This window comes from Phyllostomus hastatus, unplaced genomic scaffold (genome assembly GCF_019186645.2).
Source record: "Phyllostomus hastatus isolate PE091 unplaced genomic scaffold, TTU_PhHast_1.1 phas_scaffold_501, whole genome shotgun sequence".
Classification (NCBI taxonomy): domain Eukaryota; kingdom Metazoa; phylum Chordata; class Mammalia; order Chiroptera; family Phyllostomidae; genus Phyllostomus; species Phyllostomus hastatus.
The window spans coordinates 830,760-855,998 of record NW_025334033.1 but is presented as its reverse complement, the minus strand read 5'-3'; the positions used below and the strand labels follow the sequence as shown (position 1 = coordinate 855,998).

General features: G+C 40.1%; 3 protein-coding genes across 6 annotated transcripts; all 3 read left to right on the top strand.

The window, feature by feature from the left end:
- The first annotated feature begins 349 nt into the window (after window positions 1-349).
- ANG (angiogenin) lies at window positions 350-11,648 on the top strand. 3 transcript variants are annotated; one of them, XM_045822339.1, is made up of 3 exons: window positions 350-606; window positions 2,049-2,120; window positions 10,993-11,648. In XM_045822339.1, the coding sequence occupies exon 3, from the start codon at window positions 11,011-11,013 to the stop codon at window positions 11,449-11,451; it is 441 nt and encodes a 146-aa protein (XP_045678295.1). In that variant the 5' UTR covers window positions 350-606; window positions 2,049-2,120; window positions 10,993-11,010; the 3' UTR covers window positions 11,452-11,648. The 3 variants fall into 3 exon arrangements, with proteins under 3 accessions (XP_045678295.1, XP_045678296.1, XP_045678294.1); XM_045822340.1 differs by lacking the exon at window positions 2,049-2,120 and having other exon boundaries at window positions 536-606; XM_045822338.1 differs by lacking the exons at window positions 350-606; window positions 2,049-2,120 and adding an exon at window positions 6,112-6,242.
- On the top strand, window positions 536-18,284 carry RNASE4 (ribonuclease A family member 4). 2 transcript variants are annotated; one of them, XM_045822337.1, is made up of 2 exons: window positions 536-606; window positions 17,127-18,284. In XM_045822337.1, the coding sequence occupies exon 2, from the start codon at window positions 17,144-17,146 to the stop codon at window positions 17,585-17,587; it is 444 nt and encodes a 147-aa protein (XP_045678293.1). In that variant the 5' UTR covers window positions 536-606; window positions 17,127-17,143; the 3' UTR covers window positions 17,588-18,284. The 2 variants fall into 2 exon arrangements, with proteins under 2 accessions (XP_045678293.1, XP_045678291.1); XM_045822335.1 differs by lacking the exon at window positions 536-606 and adding an exon at window positions 6,107-6,242.
- Window positions 18,285-20,106: 1,822 nt separating this feature from the next.
- On the top strand, window positions 20,107-23,840 carry EDDM3B (epididymal protein 3B). The gene is made up of 2 exons (XM_045823556.1): window positions 20,107-20,181; window positions 23,039-23,840. The coding sequence occupies exon 2, from the start codon at window positions 23,057-23,059 to the stop codon at window positions 23,495-23,497; it is 441 nt and encodes a 146-aa protein (XP_045679512.1). The 5' UTR covers window positions 20,107-20,181; window positions 23,039-23,056; the 3' UTR covers window positions 23,498-23,840.
- The last annotated feature ends 1,399 nt before the right edge of the window (window positions 23,841-25,239 follow it).

The following is a 25,239-nucleotide window of genomic DNA, read 5'->3' as shown; positions in this document are numbered from 1 at the left end:
TTGTTTTTTTCTCTTTCAGGAACTACCGAAAAAACTTCGGTTTCACACAGGTTTTTTCCTGTTCCAAAATGTTCTGCAACACGAGGCAGATGGGAGCTGATGACCTGTGAGAGACCAAATTGCCTGGCTTCCTGGACTGTAGGGACCCTCTTGCCCCCGGGAGCACAGGCCAGTGTCCTACGAAGCTTCCGGGAGCTGGGGCGGATCTCCCACGTTCTGGGGTCGGAGCAGGCGGAGCCTTCATTGGTGTTGGGTCTCGAACTTAGACCGCGAAGGTCTCTCCTGGGGCTGGGGGCGCGGCGCAGGGACGCTGGCGCTAGCCTGGGGCTGGGGCTGGGGCTGGGGCTGGGGCTGGGGCTGGGGCTGGGGCTGCCCGGGCTCCAGCTCAAGAGGCGGTCCCGGCAGTGAGGGGCCTCCTCCGAGAAGCAGGGCGCGGTCCCAGCTAACGTAGGGCTCACCCGCTGACTCTCCCCTCCTCGCTGCACCCATATCCCATCGGTGTACACACACGGACGCTGACCCCACGCAGATCCAAAGCAGGAGTCAAAACAACATCTTTGCGTTTTCCACCACCTCCCCATCATCATACAAAGGACAAAGAAGCAGGTGAGAAAAAAAAAAACACCCAAAACTTCTCTTTCCACTGTTTTGCACTTTTCTGCAACTTTGTCTCAAGGTCCAGATGGGTTCATACTTCTATTGCTTCTCCTCCTCCATGTCGGTAACTTTACCAGGGGCACTTTGGCAGTGGAGGCCCTTCTTAGCAGAGGCAGTGTGGGTCTCTTTCCGGAGAAGTCTGCGGAACTGGACTAGAGGGACTGAGGAATGGGGAGGAAGGTAATAATGTACTCAAGTTAGCGATTCTACATTCCCATCCATGTTTACTTCCCGCACTTGGGCAGAGATAACAACACGAATGCCTATTGCCTAGAACGTAGAATTCGAGGGGACCACTGCGTGGGCGAAACCAACCGAGGTCCAGGGAGGCCGGTACTTGCTCAAACTAAAGACTCTTTGCTTAGTACTCAGGCTGACTGCCACATTTATGAAGCTGGCCTTCTTCAGTTTTTCCAAGTGGAAATGACATTTGGGAACTGGTGTTTTCATTTTCTGTTCAGTCACCTCTATCTCATCATCCTTAACTCACCCACAACCCATCCACAGCCAGTGCTGTGAAATTCTTGGAGACACTAACAGCAGCCTTTTCTTTAAGCGTTCTTAATGGAGCATTGGAATCCTCAGCTTTCTTACTCTGAGACAACACATCAAATGATAACAGCATATGGGCATAACAGGGCATCTTTGTTTCCGAAGGACAGTAAACACAATTTCAGCACCATTGTAGGGACTAGGAAAATCTTAAATTAGCAAAGACCCTCCCTTTGTGTTTTTAATAACCTTATATTCAAGTTATAAATGTCATCACTAGAAACCCAAGCAGTGTAATTATCTGAACGCCAGCAGGTGGCCAACTTCCAGGAAGCAGTCTCAGGTATTCAAAGAGCTATTGACAACACAACTACTAACTAATTAGTGCAGAATTATAATTGTGTTACACTTTATTTCAAGTAACTTTTTTTTTACAGATAAAGGAAGAATAAAATATTTTTGGAATTTATGGAAATATTCAAAGTAGGTTTCCTTTAAATAGCAACTTTCACAGGCACCTTTAAAATTAACTTTTATTTTCTAGAAATTACTAGTATAAAATATGAAAGCTGTGTGGTGCATTGGAAAGCGTCTAGTCCTAATGCATCTAGTCCTAGTAATACTAGATGTTCCTTGGGCCATACATGTTCTCTTCCTCTGTTCCTCAGTTTCCTTATCTATAAAATGAGGGGTTAACAGATGGTCTCTAGGGTCCCTCACCCTCTGTTTTTTTTTATATCCTCCCAAGGACATGCTCATTGATTTTTAGACGGAATGGAAAGGGAGGGAGGGAGGGAGAGAAACATCAGTTGGTTGCCTCTGGCTTGCACCTGGTGTCAGGGCTCACACCCAGGCATGTGCTCCAACTGGAATTGAACATGCAACCCTTTGGTTTACAGGACCATGTTCCAACCAACTGATTCACACCAGCCAGCACTGTTCTTTATTCTATAACAGCATGGAGTGGCCAGGTATTGTATCCCAATTCATTAAAAAGAAAAGGTACTCCAGTAATGAGAAGAACTATCATTTGGCAAAGAGGAGAGGAAAATCCATTCCAGGAAAAGAGAAATGTCTCTAATTCTTGTCGAAAGTGCAGATGTCAGGTTATGGGCAGGCAAAGGTTAAAGGCTTGTCAAGTTATTGTTGGAAGCATTTAGCAGCGTGATTCATAAAGTAGATGGCTAAGAAAGTGGACCAAAGCAGACTGGCAAAAACCCTCTTTAGGAGAGTTTGTTATACTGTAGTTGAGCAAAAAGCAATCTCTCTAAACAGTTATTCTCAGAAGAACACTTTGAAACATCTGGGAAAGAGAGAGTTGGCACAAAGCCCAGAGTTTGTTGAAAAGGGAATGATTAATTTTTGTTCTATTTGGAAATAGAGCCATGTCAGCAGGCCTTTGTCCTCATTCTCCCTCTATAAATACTGTTTCCTCTTCCTGGAAGGGGAAGCATGATCCTTCTTTTCACATGAACTACATCCTCTTTTAACCATTACTTCTGTTACTAAATAAGTTCCATGCTTATAGACCAAAATTATTTAAGAGTTATAAAGAAATTTAGAGATTAACCCTTTCCCTCCATCACTCTATTTTATAATTAGTCTTAAGGACAGAATGAAACATATGTACTCTGTATAAAGGGGGAAAGTACACCAGCAGTAGAGTCCTTAGAAGGAGAACCCAAGTGTTCCGTGTCTATGTTCAGGGAAACATTAGCTTGTAGAAACGACATAGAAAAACATTTCAGAAAAGGGGGAATAACTTTCAAGTTCAAGCTGTCAGAACATTTTTTAAGTATATGAGTATATTTTTAATTGGCAATTGCTTCACAGCTACTAAAATTACTGACAAATTATAATGTTCATTAATCATAGACTATAAGTTTTTGTTGTATTTTGAAACACAAAAGAGTAAGCACTGAGATGCATTTTAATAAAATTGTAAAACTTTTTCCTCCCAAACTTTATTTTCTGTTTCATCATAACCTCATTGTGCCAAGCTGAAAATACAAACAATTAGAAGGAAAACAACCGTTCACTATTCTCCTGATACTGCATTGTTAACTTTGTAGGCGGGTTGTGAATTTTCCCAAGGTTGTTAAGTGAAACCACAGAGGCAAAGAAGGGACCTGTCTGTGTTCAGAGACTGGAGGCTGCTCCCCAGCACATCACTGCGTAACTTTAAAATCAGAGGCTGATCTGTTTGTGTGAGTTGGTGCTTGAACTGGTATTTCAGGCCTTGGAACTCTGTGTGTGTGTGTGTGTGTGCGCGTGTGTGCGCTGTTGGAGTGTAGTACCTTATCCCTGTTGTTAAGGCAATTTATCAGAGGAGGATCAGGTTGAGCAAGTTGTTTTGATCCCCAAAGTCTGTGGGAGTTGACTGCTGATTCAGTCTTCCTGGACTGCTAAGGCAATCAGGGTGTTGCAATGGGCCTGGCAGCCATTTTCCCAAACAATGACTAATGGACAACTTTTTAGAACTCACCAATTCAGTGTCCATTTAAAAAGTGCTATGTGATTAATTTATAATGGGTACCACTCTCAAATAGCTTGTCTGCCCACAAAAGGAAATTGAGCATTTGGGCACTCTGCTAGATGTCAGTAGAGGCTCCACTCTATGGACCCCATGTCCTATTTCTTCTCTTTGCTCTTAAAAGACATTGAACTTTGGTGCTTGGCAGAACAAATGTACTGGCCAGAGACGTGCCTGTTCCTTTCCTTTCCAGAGGCTTCATTGACCCTGATGCACCAGCTACTGAGGGAGAGGCAGTTTATGGCAGTTTGCTTGGTCCTCTTCTCATTATTCCCAACATTTTTCCCTTTAGCTCAGGATTTGGCTGGGGATACAAGGAAGAAGGGAGAGGATGGGGGAGGGAAGGAATAAAGCTCAGGCAGGACAGTGTCTGTCCCAACACAACCGAAAAGTAGGTGAAGTTTCTTTTTTGAGGAGTTGTCCATGCTGCCCATTGTCACCAGAAAGGGACTGGGACTGGGCCGAGGAAGGCCTGCCCTGTCACAGTCTGGGATGTGTGGACTCTTGACTTTGTGCAGGAAAAACTTCAAGATATGAGTCCAGGTGATTTTGAGAGTATGTTCATTAAAGTTTGGAACAATGAGACAAAGGAAGGGCTTAGAATAGAAGCAGCAAGATCACAGTAACAGAAGTGAGCCAAGGCAGGGCTGCCTTTGTCTCACTGCAAAGTTAGGCAAGAGAAGAGCCCTCAGAGCTTAGGAGAAAGAAAGTAAAATTTCATGCTTGAGGAAAGGGAGGCGGGGTGTGCTCAAACAGGATTGTGCACTGGGTCCTTTGTCTTGACTGCTTTCTCTGTTTTCTGGAGGCTGGAATTTTAGGGGAGGTATCAATCAGAATATTCATCAGCTTTTTAGGTGTGTCTTTTAACATGCTGATGTATCATAATAGTGGGGCATATAGTGGGGTTTGGGATCATTTCCTGATCAGCTTTATCTTGGATTTATCTAGCTTTAGTTGGGATTTTTTTGTTATTTATTTTCTTGACTTTATCCATTCTTGGCTTTGGCTGACACTAATGGCATTAATTAGATCTCTGCCATCTATCTCCCTAAATAGGGTGATTGCTACTCACTGTCTGGTTGGGAGGAGAAATGCAAACCATCTGCTCCTAAGTATCCTTGGTTAGGAAAGTCTTGTGATTTATTAGCTTGCTGTTAATGGCTCGGCCATTTGTTTAACTATTTTGTCTCCATTTCCCTCATTCCACTTGATGGAATTTTTACTAACCTACCTCACCCACTTTTTTTCCACCTTAAATTCTCAGGCCCTTCCAGTTACCACAAAAACTGTTCTTAAGGTAGGCTCTAGAACACATGCCTGAGCATGTGCAACTCACTGACAGCTGTTTAAAGAGTTAATCTCTCCTAAGAGAGATTGAATTGGGATGGGGACCAACACCTCAGAAATGAAGGTATCTCAGTGGGTTTTAAGGATTTAACAGTAAGCTAGAAGCAGAGGTTTTCTTGGACCCTTGGAAGCATTCTACTCTACCTGATTTTATTGGTAACTATTACCAAACCCTGTTGTGTTGGTGAATCTTAAAGAGAAGTCAGGAGAGTTTTCAAGGTTGGATCTCCAAAGTGAGGTCAGAGAATGCACTGCTAGACCATGAGGGGTAAGAAAAAAACTTGGGGCCTACGTATCAGTCACTGTTTTAGAAACTAAGACTGTAGAAATGAATAATGAGAGGATAATGATTCTTCTCTCAAAGGGTTCTATCTAATAGAGAGACAATGAGATCAATTAACATCAAAGGAGTGATGGTTATCAGTGTTGCAGTGGTGGTGCAGATAATCCATTTTGCTATGATGAACAGAAGATTGAGTGCTCAGGGTTAGTCTCTTGTGAACAGCTGAGGATGAAAGGAAGGAGAAGCCCAGGAAATATAGCAAAAATATTTCTCAAGTCAGTAGCTGGGAGGTTGAGGTCAGGGGCAGTGGGTACTAATAGCTGTCACCTAACCTTCTTTAGAAGTGCTTTACTGGTTCTGTGAAATCTGTGGAATAACCTACTTCTTGGCATGGCATCCTTTCATGAACTAAATTATGTGGGTAATTAGAAGGTACAAAGGAACAGCATCCTTCTGGGAGACCCCATGTACTCCGCAGGCTTCTTCCAAGGCAGTTCTTGGAGCTGGCCCATAGATCAGAAACAACATCTTCTGGATCCAGATCATTATATGTGAACAATGAAACCTCAGTCCTGTCATGAGCAAGAGTGAGAACCACAGACATCAGGAAAAGGGTGGTTTTGGGACAAAGGGGCATACTTGTCAGTATCAAACTTTGCCTCCCAGTGGGTTAATATTTGACACAGTCATGCCCAGGGAAAAGGTGAATGACTTTCTTTGTTTGTCCAAGAGCAGTGTCCTTGGTTTCCATACTTCTGCCAGGACTGGCGATTTTTAGAAGTAGTCTCCCCACCCAGTTTACTTGATCACTATATAATCAGAACCAGAGGGGGCCTCTGGCTTCACAGAGCAGCAACCCATCTCCAGGAACAAACAATTGGAAGCCATCCCAGAAGCCATCTTCAGTTGGAGGGAAACTTCCAGATTTTTGTAAGATTCTTACCCCTGGGCAATATGTTGCTCTATTTGTTTTTATATATAGATATACTATTTCTAGCCATCTGTCCATCTCAGTGAAAATATTTATCCCCCTTTAAAGCTTCTGGGCCCAAGCTGATGAATTAAGGAAAAAACTAGTCAGATTCTAAAGTTTACAATGAAAACAAATTTCTTTTGGAATAGCCTATATGTGGATGAAGGGAAATTAGTGAGACTGGGAGCAAGTGGAGGTTGAGGAGGGATTCTTGAATTGCAATAAAGTCCCCAAAGACCTGGGGAAGTAATTTGCTGAAGGGCATCTGGATGCCCCCCTGCCCATCCCCCCACCCCCGACACAGGAATGAAATGTGATGGAGCAAGAAAAGAAACCGAAAGTATGCTTTTAGCTCTGTTTTCTTGTAACCTTCACTACTAATTTTTTTTTTCTTAAAAAACATTTTGATTGCTCTTTAAGAGCCAAGTGGAACACATTCCAAGATCAAATGAAGGTACGCTGGCAGGTTGAAGGAAAGAAAGAAGAAAAAGAGATAAAGGGAAGAATATGTATTGTGTGTTATGCTTTTGATTTGGGGGGTATTGCCCTCTAATACATAAAAGTGTGAAGCTACATTTATGAAAATTATAACCATAGTTACTAACCATAAACTATCAAGTTAACTCCCTGGCACGTAAAGTTGGATGGATCTCTTGAACACAAAACATTGCCTGTGGAAAGAGGAAGAGAGTGTTAATGCTTGCAAAGACTAAAGGATTGGTTTGAGGCAAGTGATAAAGTTTGTCTAACGATGAGTTGGGAACAAATTTCCCTGACAAAAAGCTGACTGACAGTTATGTACTTAAATATAGAAAGACGTGTGTAAATGAGTTTGACCACCAGATGTGACGCTCTGCACCCTTGGCCTGGACAGATTTACTACCACACCACAAATTATCTGTGTCATACTTGTTTTCTCCCAAATGCACTTTAGCTTTTTTTGGGACATGTAGGATTGAATATATGAGTGAGGAAGTTGTGAGTTGAGGAGGTATTAAATACTGGTGGCCATGGTGTGTACTGGTTGGAATTTGATTTCCGGATATCTTGGGGGAGTTAATATTACAATAAGCCTGAGCAAAATTTAGCTGAGTTTTAACAGAATGAATGTGCAAATTCTGCAGATTAAAAACAAAGATTCTCCTTTACCTCTCCAGACTGGGATGTGAGACCTTCAATCTCCAACCAGCAAGTGGCTTTGTAGGATGTGAAACCTCTGTGTAGCATCAGCCCAGTACCTTACCTAGAGCTGGTCTGTGGGCTTGGCTATTACGCTGAGCTTTAAGAAATGATACATCTCAGTGAGATTGGGTCACGGGTCTTATCATCTATTTCTTTCACCTGGTGCCTTCTGCCACCAACTAAATTTATACAAAGTTGTCTCTTTAATTCCACTCAACTCTTGCTGGTAAAACAAGAAAAGATTCTCCTATGCTTAATGAGGACCATGGAATTTCAGATATTAGAATTAGCAACTCTCTCATTTTACAGATGAAGAAACTTAAGCCTGGAGAGGAAAATGAAGTCAATCATTTAAAAAATATATTGAAGGTCTACTGTGAGGCAGGCACTGTGATTCAAAGTGGGTAATATGGTCTCTGCCTTCCTGTAACTTATCAGTAAGAAACACTGGCAAGTGAACAGATAGTTTGCCAAGAGCACATGGATAAAAGCTTGGAAATGGCACCCATGAAAACTGACAACAGGTGTATCTTGTGTGTGTGTGTGTGTGTGTGTGTGTGTGTGTGATATCCTTGTAGGCAGATCCTGAGCTTTGTGACTTTTGCTTTGACACTTGTATCTAGTGGGGTGTCATTGGTTTTAAGATGTAAAGCAAAGAGTGTTTGGACAGAAAACTCTAGACTTGCCTGCCAGCTCAGGCTCCCTTCTGTGACAATATCCCCACAACCTGTCCAGCACTGGCACCTCTCACCAAGGACCCAGGGTCTCCTCAACAGCATGAAAGACATTGGCAACATTTCTATCCACCACTGCCACCTAGTGACCCTTTTGGCTACTACCACCTCTGGTTCTACTTCCTGGGTGTTTTTTTAAGATTTTATTTATTAATTTTTACAGAGGGAAGGGAGGGAGAAAGAGAGAGAGAGAGAAACATCAATGTGCGGTTGCTGGGGGCTGTGACTTGCAACCCAAGCGTGTGCCCTGACTGGGAATCGAATGTGTGACACTTTGGTTCACAGCCCGCGCTCAATCCACTGAGCTACGCCAGCCAGGCTGATTTTTTAAAAATATATATTTTATTGATTATGCTATTACAGATGTCCCATTCTACTTCCTGATTTTGAATCTGGGATTCTGGCCCAAGGCAGAGAGGTGTTGACTCTGACCTCGAAGGTCCTGTTTGTTCCACCTTGGGACCCTGCGATTTTACAATTACTTTTGACATTAGAAGGCAATATTTGTCCATCACAGAGCAAGAGACTGAATTGAACCCAAACCAATAAACCTTTGATGAGGTCTTCCGAACAACTAGAAAGAGAAAACACATCCAAAAGACTAAAAAGCACAATGTAAATGTAAAGAGCTTGGCAAATGGGGAGCACAGCAGGCCAGCAGCTGTGTTGACATAGTGGCCATGTATGAATACTTGTTATTCTTTTAGCGGTGGCTCTTCCCTCTGTGGTCATGTTCCACTTTCTTGCTAAACTCCCAGGAACATGTTTTCACCTGATTCTATTATAAATTAAACTTTGAGTTCCTAATAGAATTTTTTCAGCTGCTATTTATTTTACTATCATGGAATAACCAACCATTTTCTTAGTGTATAATTCCGTATTCTTCAGCAATGTGGCAAATTTGTCTATAATTATTATGAAACAGACAAGGTATATTAGTGCCAGATGATGATGAGAAAGAGTGCTCACTTTGCTCATTCTGTCATGTGCCTTCCCATGTAACCATCAGAACCCTGGATTTACTGGTCTTCCTACACTCACAGTCATACCCCTGGGGTTGTTAAGTAACACTACAGGCTTAGTGCTGGAACCCGTGGCATCTTTAAGTGCTATAAAAACATTTGACATGAAAATAACACTTATTGATCTACACACAAGAAAAGCACAAAGTAAAAATTAATAATCTAATGTTTATGAGAACGTACCATTTGTTTCTAAATTTACGATTTATATGAATTGCATTATGCTTAGGCATAACTTGAAGGACAAATTTTTCTCCCATTGTAAGAATTTCTCAATATGTGTGATGACTGCTAAAAACCATAGATAATCAAAAAGAAAATGAGTCATTCATAGACAAAAAATTTGAAAAACAAAATTATAAAACTCAGTTTCAAATTTATAGTGAAAAGTCATTTTTATTATTGGATGTGGGAACATTCACATATACTTGATATAATGTAAGGTAGCACTATGATGGTTTGTAAAGGCTCTGAATATTCTTTAAAATTTTCTCCAAAGAACTAAAAGTGTAGTCAGAAACTACTTACTACAAACACCAAATATTTTTTAATTCTCAAATCTTCAAATTTCTTGTCATAAAGTTTTCAAGTTTATAAGAAATTTGTTTTCTATTTTGTTATAATCTATACTTGTTTAATTCTATAATATTTTAATAACCTATCATGCATGTGTTTGAACATTTGTGACACATTACCCCTAGAAAGTGTGAGTTATACACTTCAGACTGAAAGCCCTTAAGAGATGATGGCAGCAATTCTCTTCTCTTCCTAATTCCTCTTTTGAGGAAAATGTTAAGAAATCATAACAGCAAATTATAAAGGCTTTGACCTGAAGAAAAGTTCTAATGAGGTTGTATTATTTGTTTTTTTATCACATAGTAACATCGTTTGCCTGTTGTGTAACAGTCTGTCTATATTTTCAGGGAAAATTAGGAAATATTCTCTAAAAATAATCCCCATTGTTCCCAAGGTGAGCAGTTCCTAAGAATAAGCTTGAATTCCTCTTCCTCCAGTCACCTGTAAAAGTTGACCCCATACCCACTTCCAAGCATTACATTGATTCTTTTATGCTCCTCTCAGTTTTTTTTTTAATGGTATATAATAATTGCACATTTGGCCACAAGCCACTGAATTCTTTAGGGATTAGGTCTGTCTCCCTTCTCCTCAGGGTTAAGTAATGACTGCTCTCCTCTTAGCCAGTTGACTTACTGACTTGAAAACCTGGAATCCTGTCTTCAACAATCCTTAGACTGACCCTTCCCTGGGCTCAGGTTTCCCTGAAAGTCCCTCTTTTTCATAACTCTCACCTCCTACTGTTTTGTCTCAGTGAACTAGAGTGCCTATACCTTCCCCATGGATGCTACATCTCCTTTTAGGGAGGCATTTGGTATATTTTAATAGACTATGTGTTCCAGGATCTAACAGTGTCTGGTACCCAGTAGGGAGGGGCTTATGTAATGTTTGTTATTAAATTAATTAATAACTGAATTAAAGAGTATGAATGGATATTGTGATACTATAACTAATGGAAGGGTAAGTACTCAGTGAATCTAAGCAATAAAACTGAATGGTTGGGGCTGGAGCTGTGTTCTGGAAACTTAGATTGCTTTTCCAAAGGAATGGATTGACAAGAAAGATGAGATTAATGAAGAAGAGAAAAGATATAATTAGGTGACTGGGGATACCTGACTCATGATGCCCTGTCAGAGAGAAAAGTTCCTGTCCTTTTAGCCTAATTTGCCCTACCATACCTCCTTTGCCCTCGGCAGGCACCTTTGTTGGAAGAAATGATGATGGGCCTGGGTCCCCTGTTGTTGGTCTTCATGCTGGGTCTGAGTCTGACCACATCTACCCTGGCTCAGAATGACTACAGGTACAGACACTTCCTGACCCAGCACTATAATTCCAAACCAACTGGCCGGGATGACAGATACTGCAACTTCATGATGGAGAGACGAGGCCTGACTTCACCCTGCAAAGACACCAACACCTTTATTCATGGCACCAAGACAAATATCAAGGCCATCTGTGATGATGAGAATGGGGTGCCTTACAGAGAAACTTTCAGACAAAGCAAGTCTTCTTTCCAGATCACCACTTGCAAGCATATAGGACAGTCCTCCCAGCCTCCCTGCCGTTACAGAGCTAATAAAGGGTCCAGAGTCATTGTTGTTGCCTGTGAACATGGCTTTCCTGTCCACTTCGATGAGTCCTTTATCCGTCCATAAGAAACAGGCCACTGGCCTAGAGTGGGCTCTGCTCTCCATTCCTTGCATTTCTCCTACACACTGCAGAACAGTAGCAGCAACATTCATTGCCAGGGGCCCAGGAAATGAACTGCCTGGATCTTTTGTTTTCAGTTTTACAATATGTTAATAAATTAAAATGTCTCTGAAATCAGTAAAAATGAAAATCTTCTCACCAATTCTTGGCCTATTGATTTTCCCCCATTTTCTCAATGCCCGCCCCCCAGAGGATTGGATGAAATACAAGTGCGTTTTTTCCCTTCTCAGTCATTAGAGAGGTAGACTTTACCTTTCTGTGGATGTAAGGTTGTTAAATACATTTTATAGAGAGAACTAGGAAAATTCCAGTGCTTGTGGTTGCTAAGTAGAATTTTCAGGACAGGCAAATTGTTTTTTGCTGTCAAATAAGCCAATATTACTTTTACAAATGTTAAACTTTGAGGAGCAGAGTTTAAGACTGAATACCAACAAATTAGTTAATCTTTTGCCTCTCTTTCTCTCACTGTCTCACACACACACACACACACACACACACAAAATCCTGCATGAATACCAACATTTATTCCTGATAGCTACCTCTTGTCTTAGGCAGGAGGTTATTTTGAGTTGCTTTGAATAGATTGCTCCCAGGGTATTCTCATGGTTACTTTATATAAAGATAAAAAATTTATTACATTATTTTCTTTTTAATCTTTTACTTTATCCACTGGTGTCTGGCAACTATGAGGTCTTTGGGAATTTATGGAAAGATTCCAAGCTTATTCCTTATTCTTATTCAACTACATTTGTTTTCAAGTAAATGCAAACTTAGGTAAGCAGACACTCTCCTTTTGAAATATACTAATCAATTCACAGATTTAGTGGTAACTTCTTGTTACCTAATTTCTATCAACAAATGCCAGGATATTTTATTTGGAAAGTACTTGTTAATAAATTACAATTATAAATCACTAGTTTTGCCGTCCTGTGAATCTATGACTATAGTGGTCACAGTATTCCCTATGGTGGCCTCTCCTGCTGTCTACACTGCCCTGAAATGGGCCAAAAGCCCTGCCTCCTCAATAACCAGGTTATAGCCCTGGCTGGTGTGGCTCAGTTGCTCAGAGCATTGTCCTGTACCTGAAAGGTTGCGCGTTCTATTCCTTGCCAGGGCACATACCTAGGTTGGGGGCTTTGTCCCCGCTCCAAGTGTGTATGGGATGCTTCTCTCTCACATCAATGTTTTTCTCTCTCCAAAAATAATGGATAAAAAAGGTCCTCAAGTGAGAAAAAAAACACCCTGGTTATATATCAGTGTCCGAGTGCCATTGGGGAGAGCACCCAGTATTTAAATTTATGGAAGAAGAGATGGAGAAGTAGGTTACTAGTGCACACTCAGCACATGAATATTTCTACCTTGAGTAAATCTATTTCAAAGCTGAGGTCACTATCATTTCCTAAGAAAGTGGGGAGAAAAGTTTTCCAAAACTCTTTTATTAGAAAATTTGCCGTATTGTAAAATCCCAAAAACCTCTTAGGAAGTGAGCAAGTTGCAGTTTTTGGTAGAATATTTGTACCCTTTGACATGTTCTCCAACCAGTACCATCTTCTCGATGTGAGGCAAAGTGACTTCCACACAGATCATTGACCTACTTGAGGTTTTGATGGGGAAGGCCAAAGGTATGGACCATGATTATACTGAGTATGCCATAGCTGTGAAAATGCATGTCTCCTCCTACACCTGCTTAGAGTACTATCATTGCATACTCTGCTATGGTGTTAGGGCAAATCACATGGCAGTGGGATGGGGCTGCTTCCTGTCCTGCTGATGGAACTAGATGCTGGGTAGCCAATCCTAGTACTTCTTGCTCTGGGTCTCGTGTTCTCTCACAACCAAAAGAATGAAATGTCGCATGGCAGGCAAGTCAGGTTTTATCTCAAGTGAATTATTTGAGGAACTGAAGTCCTGGTCAGCTGTGCTTTGTTGACTTTTTCAAGGAAAAGAGAAGAAAAACCTCAATATGCCAAGTCCTTTCAAGAATGATGACATGCAAGGAAGAAAATTCCACTCAAACGCAAAGAGGAGAATCTGTAGGGACACAGCATAAATTCTAGTAACAGACATTTCAACTTAAAAACAGCCTTCTGATTTTGAAGGAATGCAGGCACTCTACAAAATAAAGGGGAGGAGAGCAATAATATATGCAACTTGGTGTAGTCATTCAATATTTTATCTAGACTGAAGGAAGCAAAGGAAACCAAGAAATATGGAAATTATAAAAATTACAATTGCCAACATTTACCGAGCATTTACTATGTACTAGGCATTATGATATGCACTTTACACTCACTTTATCATTTATTCTTTACAACATCCCTAAGAGGTATTCTTATATTCACTTTCTTATGAGGAAATATGCTGAGACAGGTTAATTTATCCCAGATCATACAGTTATGTGGCAGAATTAAGTCTTTGGGATCATAGCATCAAAAGAAGTTCTTACTGAGAATCATGGCAGTACAGCAGAGAAAGACTTTGGGGCAAGCTCTGACCGAAAAGTATGCATTGAGATGACTTGGGTATCATTTCATTTTCTGTTGTAGCTAGAGCCTTGAGATATACCGATTGATGTCTACATTTGACTTCTGTTCACAAATATTTGTCCATATCTCATTAAATCACTTGGTTCGTATGGCCAAGACCATGGGCTTACTCTTGCATGAATAATTTAGGTCTTCTCTGTAGCCAGTTATCTTTCTAAATCATAACTTGGATACAAGGAAGCACAATGAGAAAAAGTAGATAGAACTATACAAAATTAGAGGGGCAAAAATAACCATGTAAAATTAGATTTGGGAAAAACAACCCAAAGCGCATTGTTGTGATGATGCCCAAGTGCTAAGTGTACCTCCAGAAGGCCTGTCCATTAGTCTTGGAGTGAGGAGTAAATCAAGCATCATTTCTCCTTGCTACTCTTCTTCCCACGCCATTCTCTTCTCTCTCTAACTCCATATCTTATATCTACAGCTGCAGGCACTGGAATGTGACAGACCATTTGAGTTTTTCTGTGCGCAAGCAAGAGTGGCTGTGAATATAGAAGGCAGCATTTAAAAGAATAAAGTTATGTTTGATACTCATATGCATGTATGCATGTCCCTCATGAGCCATTTCAGTCACTCAGACAGTGTGATCTGCCATCATGAAGCAGCATCTTTGAAAACAAAGGACAGTAGTACCCATATACAACAAACCAGGAGTTCAGCTATGGCCAGCCCTTGAACTACATATGTAGGAAAAGTCCTGTATGACTCTCAAAAAATTGTTCTTTCTGTTTTGAGTTGCTCACTTCCTATTGAATCAGAGATGATTTTTCTTTGTTCAAGTGCAATGATTTTCAGCTGGTGTGCCCCAAGAATTTTTAAAATATAGTATTTAGTCAGGGACACTGACCTCTTTTCCCTTAGATTGTCAAAAAAAATTGATAACAGTCAACACAACAATAGCCATCCAGTGTGAACGAATCAAAATTATACCTATTTTTTGTCAGATCAGCAAACAGTTTTTGGTACAATTTTAGTAGTTAGTTTATATGTGCCTTGAGACGAAAAAGGTTGAAAATCAATGCTCTAGTGAGCCAGCCCTGCCTCGTTGCCAGTAGATTTGCCAGTAGACTCACAGTTCATGAGTTCCTGCCAAAACCAGGAGTGACAGCCAGATGGCAGCATCCAGCTAGTTAGTGTTGGTGAGGGATTCCCACTTCCACTTTCACCCTGTTCTACCCCTCATTAAACTCTTGCTAGAGAGAGGCAACTCTGAACATAAGAAGTCTTTAATATCCTGAATATTTGGGGAGTGAAATGATTGAGACAATAGACGATGTGGAGAAAGCACAGGTTTTAGAGTCAGATAGGTCTCAGTTCCTTTCTTTACTCCGTCAACAAAAGCAATATTCTCAAAGCAGGGGTGTCCAACCTGTAGCCATGGGCCAGACACATCCCAGAATGGCTATGAATGTGGCCCAACACAACATCATAAATTTACTTAAAACATTATAAGATTGTTTTTGTGATTATGTGTCACAATGTATTTAATGTGTGGCCCAAGACAACTTTCCTTCTTGCAGTGTGGCCCAGAGACGCCAAATGGTTGGACACCCCTGCTAAGGCAATGCTTCCTTTGTTGTGGCTCTGAAGGTTTTTGTTTGTTTATTTTTTAACTCTGTAAAACATGTTTATTTTCCACTGCCAAAAGTGCCAACAAAATGATTCTGCAACCAGCAAACACAGACTACTACCATTAGCTATTGACAACACAGAGCATCAAAGGCAGATGCATGACAATGGAATATATCACCAGGGCCTAGTGTTTAGGTTGTGCACAGAAACAGCAATGAAAAAAGACAGTCCAAGTCCTCTTTTGTGGAGATTGTACTGTTGAGATTTGTTTGTTTGTTTAAAGATTTTATTTATTTATTTTTAGAGAGAGGGGAAGGGAGGGAGAAAGAGAGGAAGAGAAACATCAATGTGTGGTTGTCTCTCATGCGCCTGAGACGACCACACATTGGCATGTGGCCTGACTGGGAATTGAACTGACGACCGTTTGGTTCACAAGCTGGACCTCAATCCACTGAGCCACACCAACGAGGGTGAGATTTGTTTCTTTTTTAAAAAAAATTTTTAATCAATTCCACAAGCCTGGGAAACATCTTCAGTCTCTATACCCATTTTATTTAGTTTGTTAATTAGCTCACTCATTTTGTTTATTAGTTCATTCAACAGATATTTATTATCTGCAAAGCTGCAGGTGGTTACTCTGTTTTAGATTTTGTTTTTTATAGGCTTAGCAAGATTTCCAAAAGGACCTGATGTTAATACACTTAAAAGAATAGCCATGTGGTTGAAAAAGGTGAAGGAATCAAGAAGTACAAATTGCCAGTTTTAAAAATAGTCATGGGGACATCAAGTAAGCATTGGGAATCTAGTAAAAAAACATTGTAATAACTATGTATGGTGTCAGATGAGTACTGGACTTACTGGGGTGATCACTTCATAAGGTATATTCATGTCTGATCACTATGTTGTACACCGAAAGCTAATGTAATACTATACATCAACTATAATGGAAAAATGTTTTTTAGTTAAAAAAAAAGAGTAGACACATAAGAGAAAAGGCTAAACCCAAGCATTACTCTATCCTTTTTTCTGCAACTTCCTCAGTTCACAAATGTCAGGAATTAAAATCAGTTTATAAACTTTCCTTGACACACCCTCAGTCTATCCAAAATTTTGGGATTCAGAGTCTCCAGGCAACCAAACACTCTCCAAAGATCACATGACTAGAGAACTCCCTCAAGAGACAGAGAGCTTCAGCTTTATTTAGATCTGCCTTTTCTTCCTTTTCACATCCTGACCATACAGGACATCCACCTGGACAACCACACTGTCAGTCTCTGCCATGAGACTTTGTGCTCGCCGTAGCAACTTCTTTCCACAAAAGAGAAAGGCTCCTTCTTTCAGAGAAGATCATGTTTCCAAACTTTTCACTCTTGGAGAAGCAGTGGTGAGAAAAACTGTGAGAAAAGAAGAGTGGGGAGGAAAGTGTAGAGCTTGCCATTCTCAAAATCTCTCTAGTGCCCATTTGTTACCTTCCTTTCTTCTTCCCTTTGGTTTCTCTCTAGGCATCTCCAAGGCAGTGATGGCTCTCCAGAAGACCCTTTCATTGCTTCTGCTCTTGTTGCTGACCCTGCTGGGGCTGGGGCTGGTGCAGCCCTCCTATGGCCAGGATCGCATGCACCAACGATTCCTGCGGCAACATGTGGACCCTAATGGGGCAGGTGGCAATGATGGCTACTGTAACATTATGATGCAAAGACGGAAGATGACTTCACATCATTGCAAGCACTTCAACACGTTCATCCATGAGAACATCTGGAACATTCGTAGTATCTGCAGCACCACCAATATCCAGTGCAAGAATGGCAAGATGAACTGCCACGAGGGTGTAATGCACGTCACAGACTGCAGGGAGACAGGAAGTTCCAAAGCCCCTAACTGCAGATATAGGGCCATGACCAGCACTAGGCGTGTTGTCATTGCCTGTGAAGGTAACCCAGAGGTGCCTGTGCACTTTGACAGATAGATGGTACCTTGCAGGGGTTATGGCCCAGTGGTTGACCTTTAACTTACTCCTTGAGTGGCAGTGAGTAATGTATTTGAGCTTTCCTGGTCTCTGTCTCCTCTGCTTATGTCTACTTCTTTTTGTTTATGTAACCCATTCTGTTCAATGCATCAAAGAGAAATGGAGACATAAACCTAAAATGGGACTGGACTTTTCTGTAATAAACATTTCAGTAAACTCTTCTGCTTCCTTTTATAATACTGGTCAGCATAACTCTCTCAGATCCTACCCTCTGCAATTTAATCATATGTCTTTATGTAGCATTTCAAGTATTTCCAGGTGCTTGCACCTCAGTTATCCCATTTTAATACCACAGCACCCCTGTGATGCTGATAGTGCTATGTATAGGAGCCCAAAGTTAAGGGATTTGCTAAAGACCATGAAGTTAGTGGAAAAGCTGAAGCAAAAAATCCACTTCAACTAGCTACTAATCCAGGACTTTCTCTACTTCATCACAAAAAGTGTTTTGAAAGTATCTGCTTTTTGATATTCCCAAAAGTCAGCTGTTGGGGGAAGCATTAAAATTTTGCAAATATGTACTGATAAATGAGAGCTCTATCTGTTTGATTTGGCAACCCTGTTATGTTTGGGTAAGATCAAGAAATGATGTGGGACAACTGTAACTAAACAGCAATAAAAAAAGAAGTTCAAGAAATGATACAAGGAATTTTCTTTCTCTCTTCCCAAACTTTTGAATCACTGTAGTAAGTCAGAGTATTAACAATGTTCTAGATCATTAAGACTCAGTCAGTCTTCATGAATGAAAGATTTTTCATGCTTTCCTTGTAATAAAGAATTCAAATTGCAGGTATCTGTGAAGATGGTGCTATGGTTTCTGTGTGGGGAGTTCTTCCCCCTATCCTCTTTTAATTCTTCTCTAGTTTATAAACACGCACAGACACCTTAATATCCTCAGAAACTCTCATCCACGACTAACGCCTATCTGTTCGATGGACACGACACAGAAACATTTGTGTCATTTACTAAAGACAATTCTCACATCCCTCCCTTTCAATACAGTCATACCTTGGTACTCATTGACTTCAGAACTCATCAAACCCTGTACTCATTGCATTTTGACAAGAAAAAAATGTTTCAGCACTCAGTGCTTGCTCCATAGTCGTGGTACTGACTAAAATTTGTATGAATCATGATGCTGCCCCTCAAGAGAAAATGCTTCATCACTCATTGCTTGCTTGGTACTTGTCACAAGTTCTAGAATGAATTAACAACAAGTACCGAGGTACCATTGGATTTTGAAACAAATTGAGTAACAGAGATGGATGGACACCAGCAACTAAAAAGGAAAGTGTGTGTGTGTATATGTGTGTGAGATAGAGTATGTGTGTGTATGTGAAAGGACTAAACTGAAAACATTTGAATTACAGAAGATATACATTGTTAATATTTAAGATGTGCAACCTGATTCAGTAAAAATACGCATTGTGAAATAATCACTGCAGTAAAGTTAATTAGCATATCTACTGTCTCAAGTGGTTACCAAAAGTGACTCCATTTTCAACTGTTTTGGACTCTGTTTGTTTATTTTTAATCCTCACCTGAGGCTACATTTATTATTTTTTTTTTTTAGAGAGGGAGAGGAAGAGAGACAGAGAGAGAGAGACATCAATGTGAGAGAGAAATATCAATTGGTTGCTTCCCCTACATGCCCAGACTAGGGACCCTGACAGGAAATCAAACCTACAACCTCTTGGTGTATAGGATGACACTCCAACCAACTGAGCTGGGTGCAGCCAGAACAAAGACTTCATTCTTTTTAACACTACTGAACATCATAGCTTAGCTTAGCCAGTTTCTGTTGAATGCATATTGCTTTTGCATCATTGTAAAGTCAAAAAAATCATAAACCTGAAATATTATGACTGAAATTGTGAGTCATTTTGGCTAAGCCATGTCACCAAACTAAAACTTAATAACTAACCAAATTTCAGTTTCAGCCTTTTCCAGAGGTGAAACTTTAAACTAATCAATCTGAAAGTTTCCCGATCAGCACTGATGAGGTAATCTGCCTGTTAATTTCCCCTGCCTTCCCCTAAATGAAGGTGAGCTTGCTTAAAATAATCCACTCCTTTTAATTTCTTAGTCCCATTCTTTTTCTGCCTATAAAAACCTTCCATTTTGTACAACTCATCGAAGTACCTTTCTAGTTGCTAGATGGGATGCTGTCCTGATTCCCAAATTGCTTAATAAAGACAATTAGATCTTCAAATTTACTTGGTTGAATTTTGTTCTTTAACACCTGCCCCCAGGGCCTTGCCATTTCTTTGTACCCAGAAAACTGCTTTTGATGTATGATACATTTGCTCCAGGCAAATTTCAGAGTGAACCCAAGTATTCTAGATGAGAAGATAGAGAAACAGGTTCACATAGTAAGACTGCCCCTCTCCCACACCACCACTGCCAGTCAGTTGTAACACTGCAACTCCTCATCTATTCCTTCCTGTACTGCTGCAGACTTCTTAGCTCTACGAAAAGAGAAAGGACACACTCTCTACTGTTTGGATCACATATTGACCCCCACTGTGACCAGTGACGTGAGTATTGAATCTGCATAGGACAAGTTAGAAGGGTTGGTACTAAGGATGGTTGGGGGGAAAGGCCCAGGAACACTGGAAGGGGCTTGATTGAACTTCTGGATGCTAGAGTTGAAAAGGCAAAGTGATCCAACTTGTAAAAAGCAAAGACCTGAATTCAACTCAGTGTTAATCTCACTGATACACACTTCCTCCCTAATTTTTTCAAGCATAATACATTGGAGGAGCTTGAATTCTGGTCTTCTTATCCTGTTTAAGCTACTTGAACTAGGGATAGGGTGCCACAAAGGAGCATGTGCCTATCTCTTGTTCTGAGCCTGATATAGCACTTGAGATCCTCAAAAGTGCTCTCATACAAATCTCATTAGACTCTCACAGGTCTGTAGGGGAGCTATTATTAGGCTTATTTGAGGACACCAATTCTGAGAGAGATGATAATTGGGTTAGAGTTTCTGTAGGGCCAGGTAACTCCTCTTGGTAAATGAGAACAAAACTGACTTAAAGTGGAGACTTTCTCAAGTGTCTCTAAGCACTGGATTGACCAGACCAGCTCCTGTGAGAGCAGTTTCAATCTTGCTACTTGGTTGGTTAGAATATTTCAAAACTGGAATTTCTTTATGATGGCATTCTTTTTAAAAAATATATATTTTATTGATTATGCTATTAGAGTTGACTCAATTTTTCCCCTTTTGTCCCCTCTGCCCAGTACCCACCTTCCCTCCTACAATCCTCACCTTAGTTCATGTCCATTGGTCATGCATATAAGTTCTTTGGCTTCTCCATTTCCTATCCTGTTCTTAACATCCCCCTGTATATTTTGTACCTACCAATTATGCTTCTTAATCCCTGCACCATTTCCCCCATTCTCCTTCTCACCCTCCCTGCTGATAACCCTCCAAATGTTCTCCATATCTATGATTCTGTTCCTGTTCTCACTGTTTGCTTATTTTTTTTTTTAGATTTAGTTGTTGGTAGTTGTGAATTTGTTGCCATTTTGTTGTTCATAGTTTTGATATTTTTCTTAAATAAGTCCCTTCAACATTTCATGCAGTAATGGCTTGGTGATAATGAACTCCTTTAGCTTTACCTTGACTGGGAAGCACTTTATCTGACCTTCAATTATTTTGGTTCCCAGGTCCTCGCTCAATCCACTGAACTACACCAGCCAGGGCTTGCCCTTCAATTCTAAATGATAGCTTTAGTGGATAGAGTAATCTAGGTTGTAGGTCCTTAGTTTTTATCACTTTGAATACTTTCTACCAGTCCCTTCTTGTCTGCAAAATTTTTTTTTTAGAAATGAGCTGAGTGTCTTATGGAAACTCCTTTGTGGGTAACTCTCTGCTTTTCCCTTGCTGCTTTAAGATTCTCTTTTTATCTTTGACCTTTGGCATTTTAATTATGATGTGTCTTGGTGTGTTACTCTTTGAGTCCAACTTGTTTGGGACTCTGTATGCTTTCTGGACTTGTATGTCTATCTCCTTCACCAAATTAGGGAAATTTTCTTTCATTATTTTTTTCAAGTTAAGTTTTTCTTGTTCTTCCTCTTCTCCTTCTGGCATCCCTATGATTTGCATCCCTATGATTTGGTATGTTTGGAGATGTCCCAGAGGCTTCTTAGCCAATTCTTGTTTTTGTTTTTTTTTATTCTTTTTTCTTCTTGCTGTTCTGGTTGAATGCTTATTCCTTTTTTATGTTCCAAATTGTTGATTAGAATCCTGGCTTCTTCCTCTTCACTGGCCATTCCCTGTAGATTTATCTTTATTTCACTTAGTATAACCTTCATTTCTTCCTTTATGTTGTTGCCACACTCAATGAGTTCTTTGAGCATCCTGATCACCAGTGTTTTGAACTCTGCATCTGATAGGTTTGTTATCTCCATTTCATTTAGTTCTTTTTTCTGGGGTTTTGTCCCATTCTTTTATTTGGGCCCTATTTCTTTGTCTCCTCAATTTGGCAGCCTCCCTGTGTTTGTTTCTATGTATTAGGTAGTGCTGCTTTGACTCCCTGTCTTAGTAGTGTGGCCTATTGTTGGAAAGGCACCCATCTAGATGAATGTGGCTTCTCTAAGTCCTGGGTTACAGATTTCCATACAGCTCAATTTCCTGACAACTCTGGATATTATTTGTTTTGAAATCTAGTTGTAATTCTTTCTCTGGTTGCACAAGGAGGTAAAGCAAGTCTACTTACATCCCCATCTTGACTGGAATTATAATGTTATTTTTAATGGCAAATCAAGATCGTTCATCAGGATGATAATTAGGGAAATAACCTCTGAGAAGGAAAGTGGGTGGTCAGAAGTGATGTTTCCCACAGACTTTAGGGAAGTGTTATAAGGAATTCAAGATTAGATAAGCACCATCTATAGAGTCAGTTTAACTGCAGCCTGGGATTTCAGGGAACTAAAGCCTTCCTGCTTGGAAAATGTTTCCCAAGTCTTTATTTGTCTTCTACATTCCCTTAAAAGGTGACAACCCTTTCTACTTCACAGACATAAAACTGAAAGTACCATTCTCTTTCAGACACACTATTTTATGAGAACCCATCTGTACTATAAAACAGAGGTAGTTAGAGCACTCCTTGGTTTGGGTAGAAGAGAGGGCAGAAAGAAGGTGTTTGGAATTCTCAAAATAAACTTTATCTATTTTTTACAATTTTGTGCTTGTCTTACCCAGGCTCTAGCATATTTTCAGTTCTTATAAATTTTATTATCTAATGAGACTTATCTTCTAGTCTGGAACCGAATGGTAAAATTGGGCCTAAGTGTCTACATTGGCATGGAAGGAATTTTAAGGTGGAGCTCAGCTCTTAGGGCATTGTTGCAATAATGCTTTCCTCTTTCTTCCATGTGGACCCACAGGTAACCCTGGTGACTAAGATGCCATCCTGTCTAAAGGTCCTAGGTCCCCTCTTGTTCCTGCTGTTTTCCATATGGGGGCTCTTTGTAAACAGTCAGAAGCTTTCCTGGAGGGAATTCATGAAACAGCACCACCTGAACACAAACTTGGAATTCAGTGAGTACAGATGCAATGACCTCATGAAGGAAAGAGAAACTCCAAAAGACCAGAACTATCACGTCTTTATCTATACCTTTTGGTACAAAATCGAGCATCTATGCATCAGGAACTGGAGAGATCGCTACAGAAATGTATATATATGGGCCCAGTATCCCTTCAAAATACTCAAGTGCTACCCAGGAAAAAATAAAAAGAGCTACAAAGAACACAGGAGCTACAGCTACATTGAATTCCACTGTAGCATGAATGGGTTTGTTGATACCATAGAGGATACCCGGCTGCTAGTTCCTATCAGCAACTAGAAAGTCTACACATACCTCCAGGTTTTAGAGTTAATGCTTCCCAAGTTGTGGTGGGCCTGCCCACATCAATAACCCTTACTAATCCCTACTTTGCATTTATGTGCCAATGTTTTCCAACTACTTAAAGTTATGTATCACATAGTTTCATGTGATACCTATAACTTCACCTATGTTGATTCTCTATGTGGAATATGCTTCTGCCCTCATTTATCTGCATTACTCCATTTTCTTTTTCTTTTGTTAAGATTCAGCTCACATGGCATCTCTTTTTGACTAATCCAGGAATTTTCCTTATATTGATTCTTTATACCTACCCAAACTGAATGATCTTTCCTTCCCTAAATAAATTATATCATTCCAATATGTGTGACTTTTATATATGTTATATGTACAGAGTTTGTGTTGTGATTGGTGTGTTAGAGGTGTGTGTGATATGTATTATGCTTGGATATGATTTGTGCTGTGTGTAGGTTTAAGATAAGAGTTATATGTTTGTAATATGCTTGTGTGTATGATAAGAATATGAATATTTATGTACTAAGCTGAGGAAAATTGTCGCCTAGGCATTGATTGTGTTGACATGCTGAATTTCACTCAGATTGGAGGGTGTAAGCAGAGCTGATTGAGTATAACATGGAGTATGGTCCTGGCTCATACTGCTCAGTCAACATTGATTTTCTTCCTTTTCCATCCTTTGGCTTGATACTTTAATTTAGACTTTGATAAAGCCAAAATCACAAGTGTTCATCAATCATCTCCTCTCCCTGGCTTCAGAAGATAGAAATTTCTAATGTAAAAATATAGTAGGCTACCATCTATATGAAATCTGTAAGTTCCTAGAATTATAAAGAACCTTCTTCATCAGCTATAGAATGTCAGAGATTCCTACTGGACTCATTTGTTAAGAATATCTCTGTTGGGTGGGTGGGCTGGATCAGGAGTAAAAGGGAGAAAACTGTACTTGAACAGTGATTAAAATTTTTAAAAAAAGAATATCTCTAAGAAGGCTAATGCATTTTAGCTGGGTTAAGGCATTATGTTTCCTGAAGAATAATGCATAATATAGAACCATCAGCACAGTCCTATTTATCTGATAATAATCATTTTCACTTGGCAGAGAAATAGGGTGGGATTGAAGAACTTTAAAATGCAACTCTTCTCAAGAATGAAGCAAGACTTAAATTTTGTTGGAGGGAAGAGGAAGTAAATTGGAGGAGGAAATGTCAAGGACACAAGTAATTAGAGTCCTCTAGAATTCTGTTTGCTAAATGGTGGTGAAAGATACAGAGTAAGAGGAATATTTGCTTCATACAATTTTGCCTAAGGCACGTATGGGGAGAAGAAATACCAAACATTAAAGTATAGTACTTGTGTTCTTCAGCCTCCTGCATTGTTGAATGACTCCAGCCTTGAAACAATTAAAGAAAAATTCATGGTACTGAAACCAGAAAAGTTGGCATTTGTTCTGCCTGTCACCACCAGAACCAATAAGTTGAGAAAAAGATTGAATCTTTATGGGTGCTTTATTCAGATGCTGGCAATCTGAGAAGACAGTGGAGTTATGTACCCTAAAATTCATCTTAACATCTCATCTTAAGCTGACCTTTTTATAGGAAGGAGGAAAGGGTAGGTAAGGAGTTTGGGAAAAGGTTAATCAGATAAAAGTTGCAGTCCCACAGCAATTTTCCTAATATTTCTTTATTTGCTGATCAACAACTCTTTATCTCCCTGGAACACAATGG

Coding starts and splice junctions, on each gene's coding strand:
- ANG (XM_045822339.1), top strand. CDS start 11,011: ATGATGATGGGCCTGGGTCCCCTGTTGTTGGTCTTCATGCTGGGTCTG.
- RNASE4 (XM_045822337.1), top strand. CDS start 17,144: ATGGCTCTCCAGAAGACCCTTTCATTGCTTCTGCTCTTGTTGCTGACC.
- EDDM3B (XM_045823556.1), top strand. CDS start 23,057: ATGCCATCCTGTCTAAAGGTCCTAGGTCCCCTCTTGTTCCTGCTGTTT.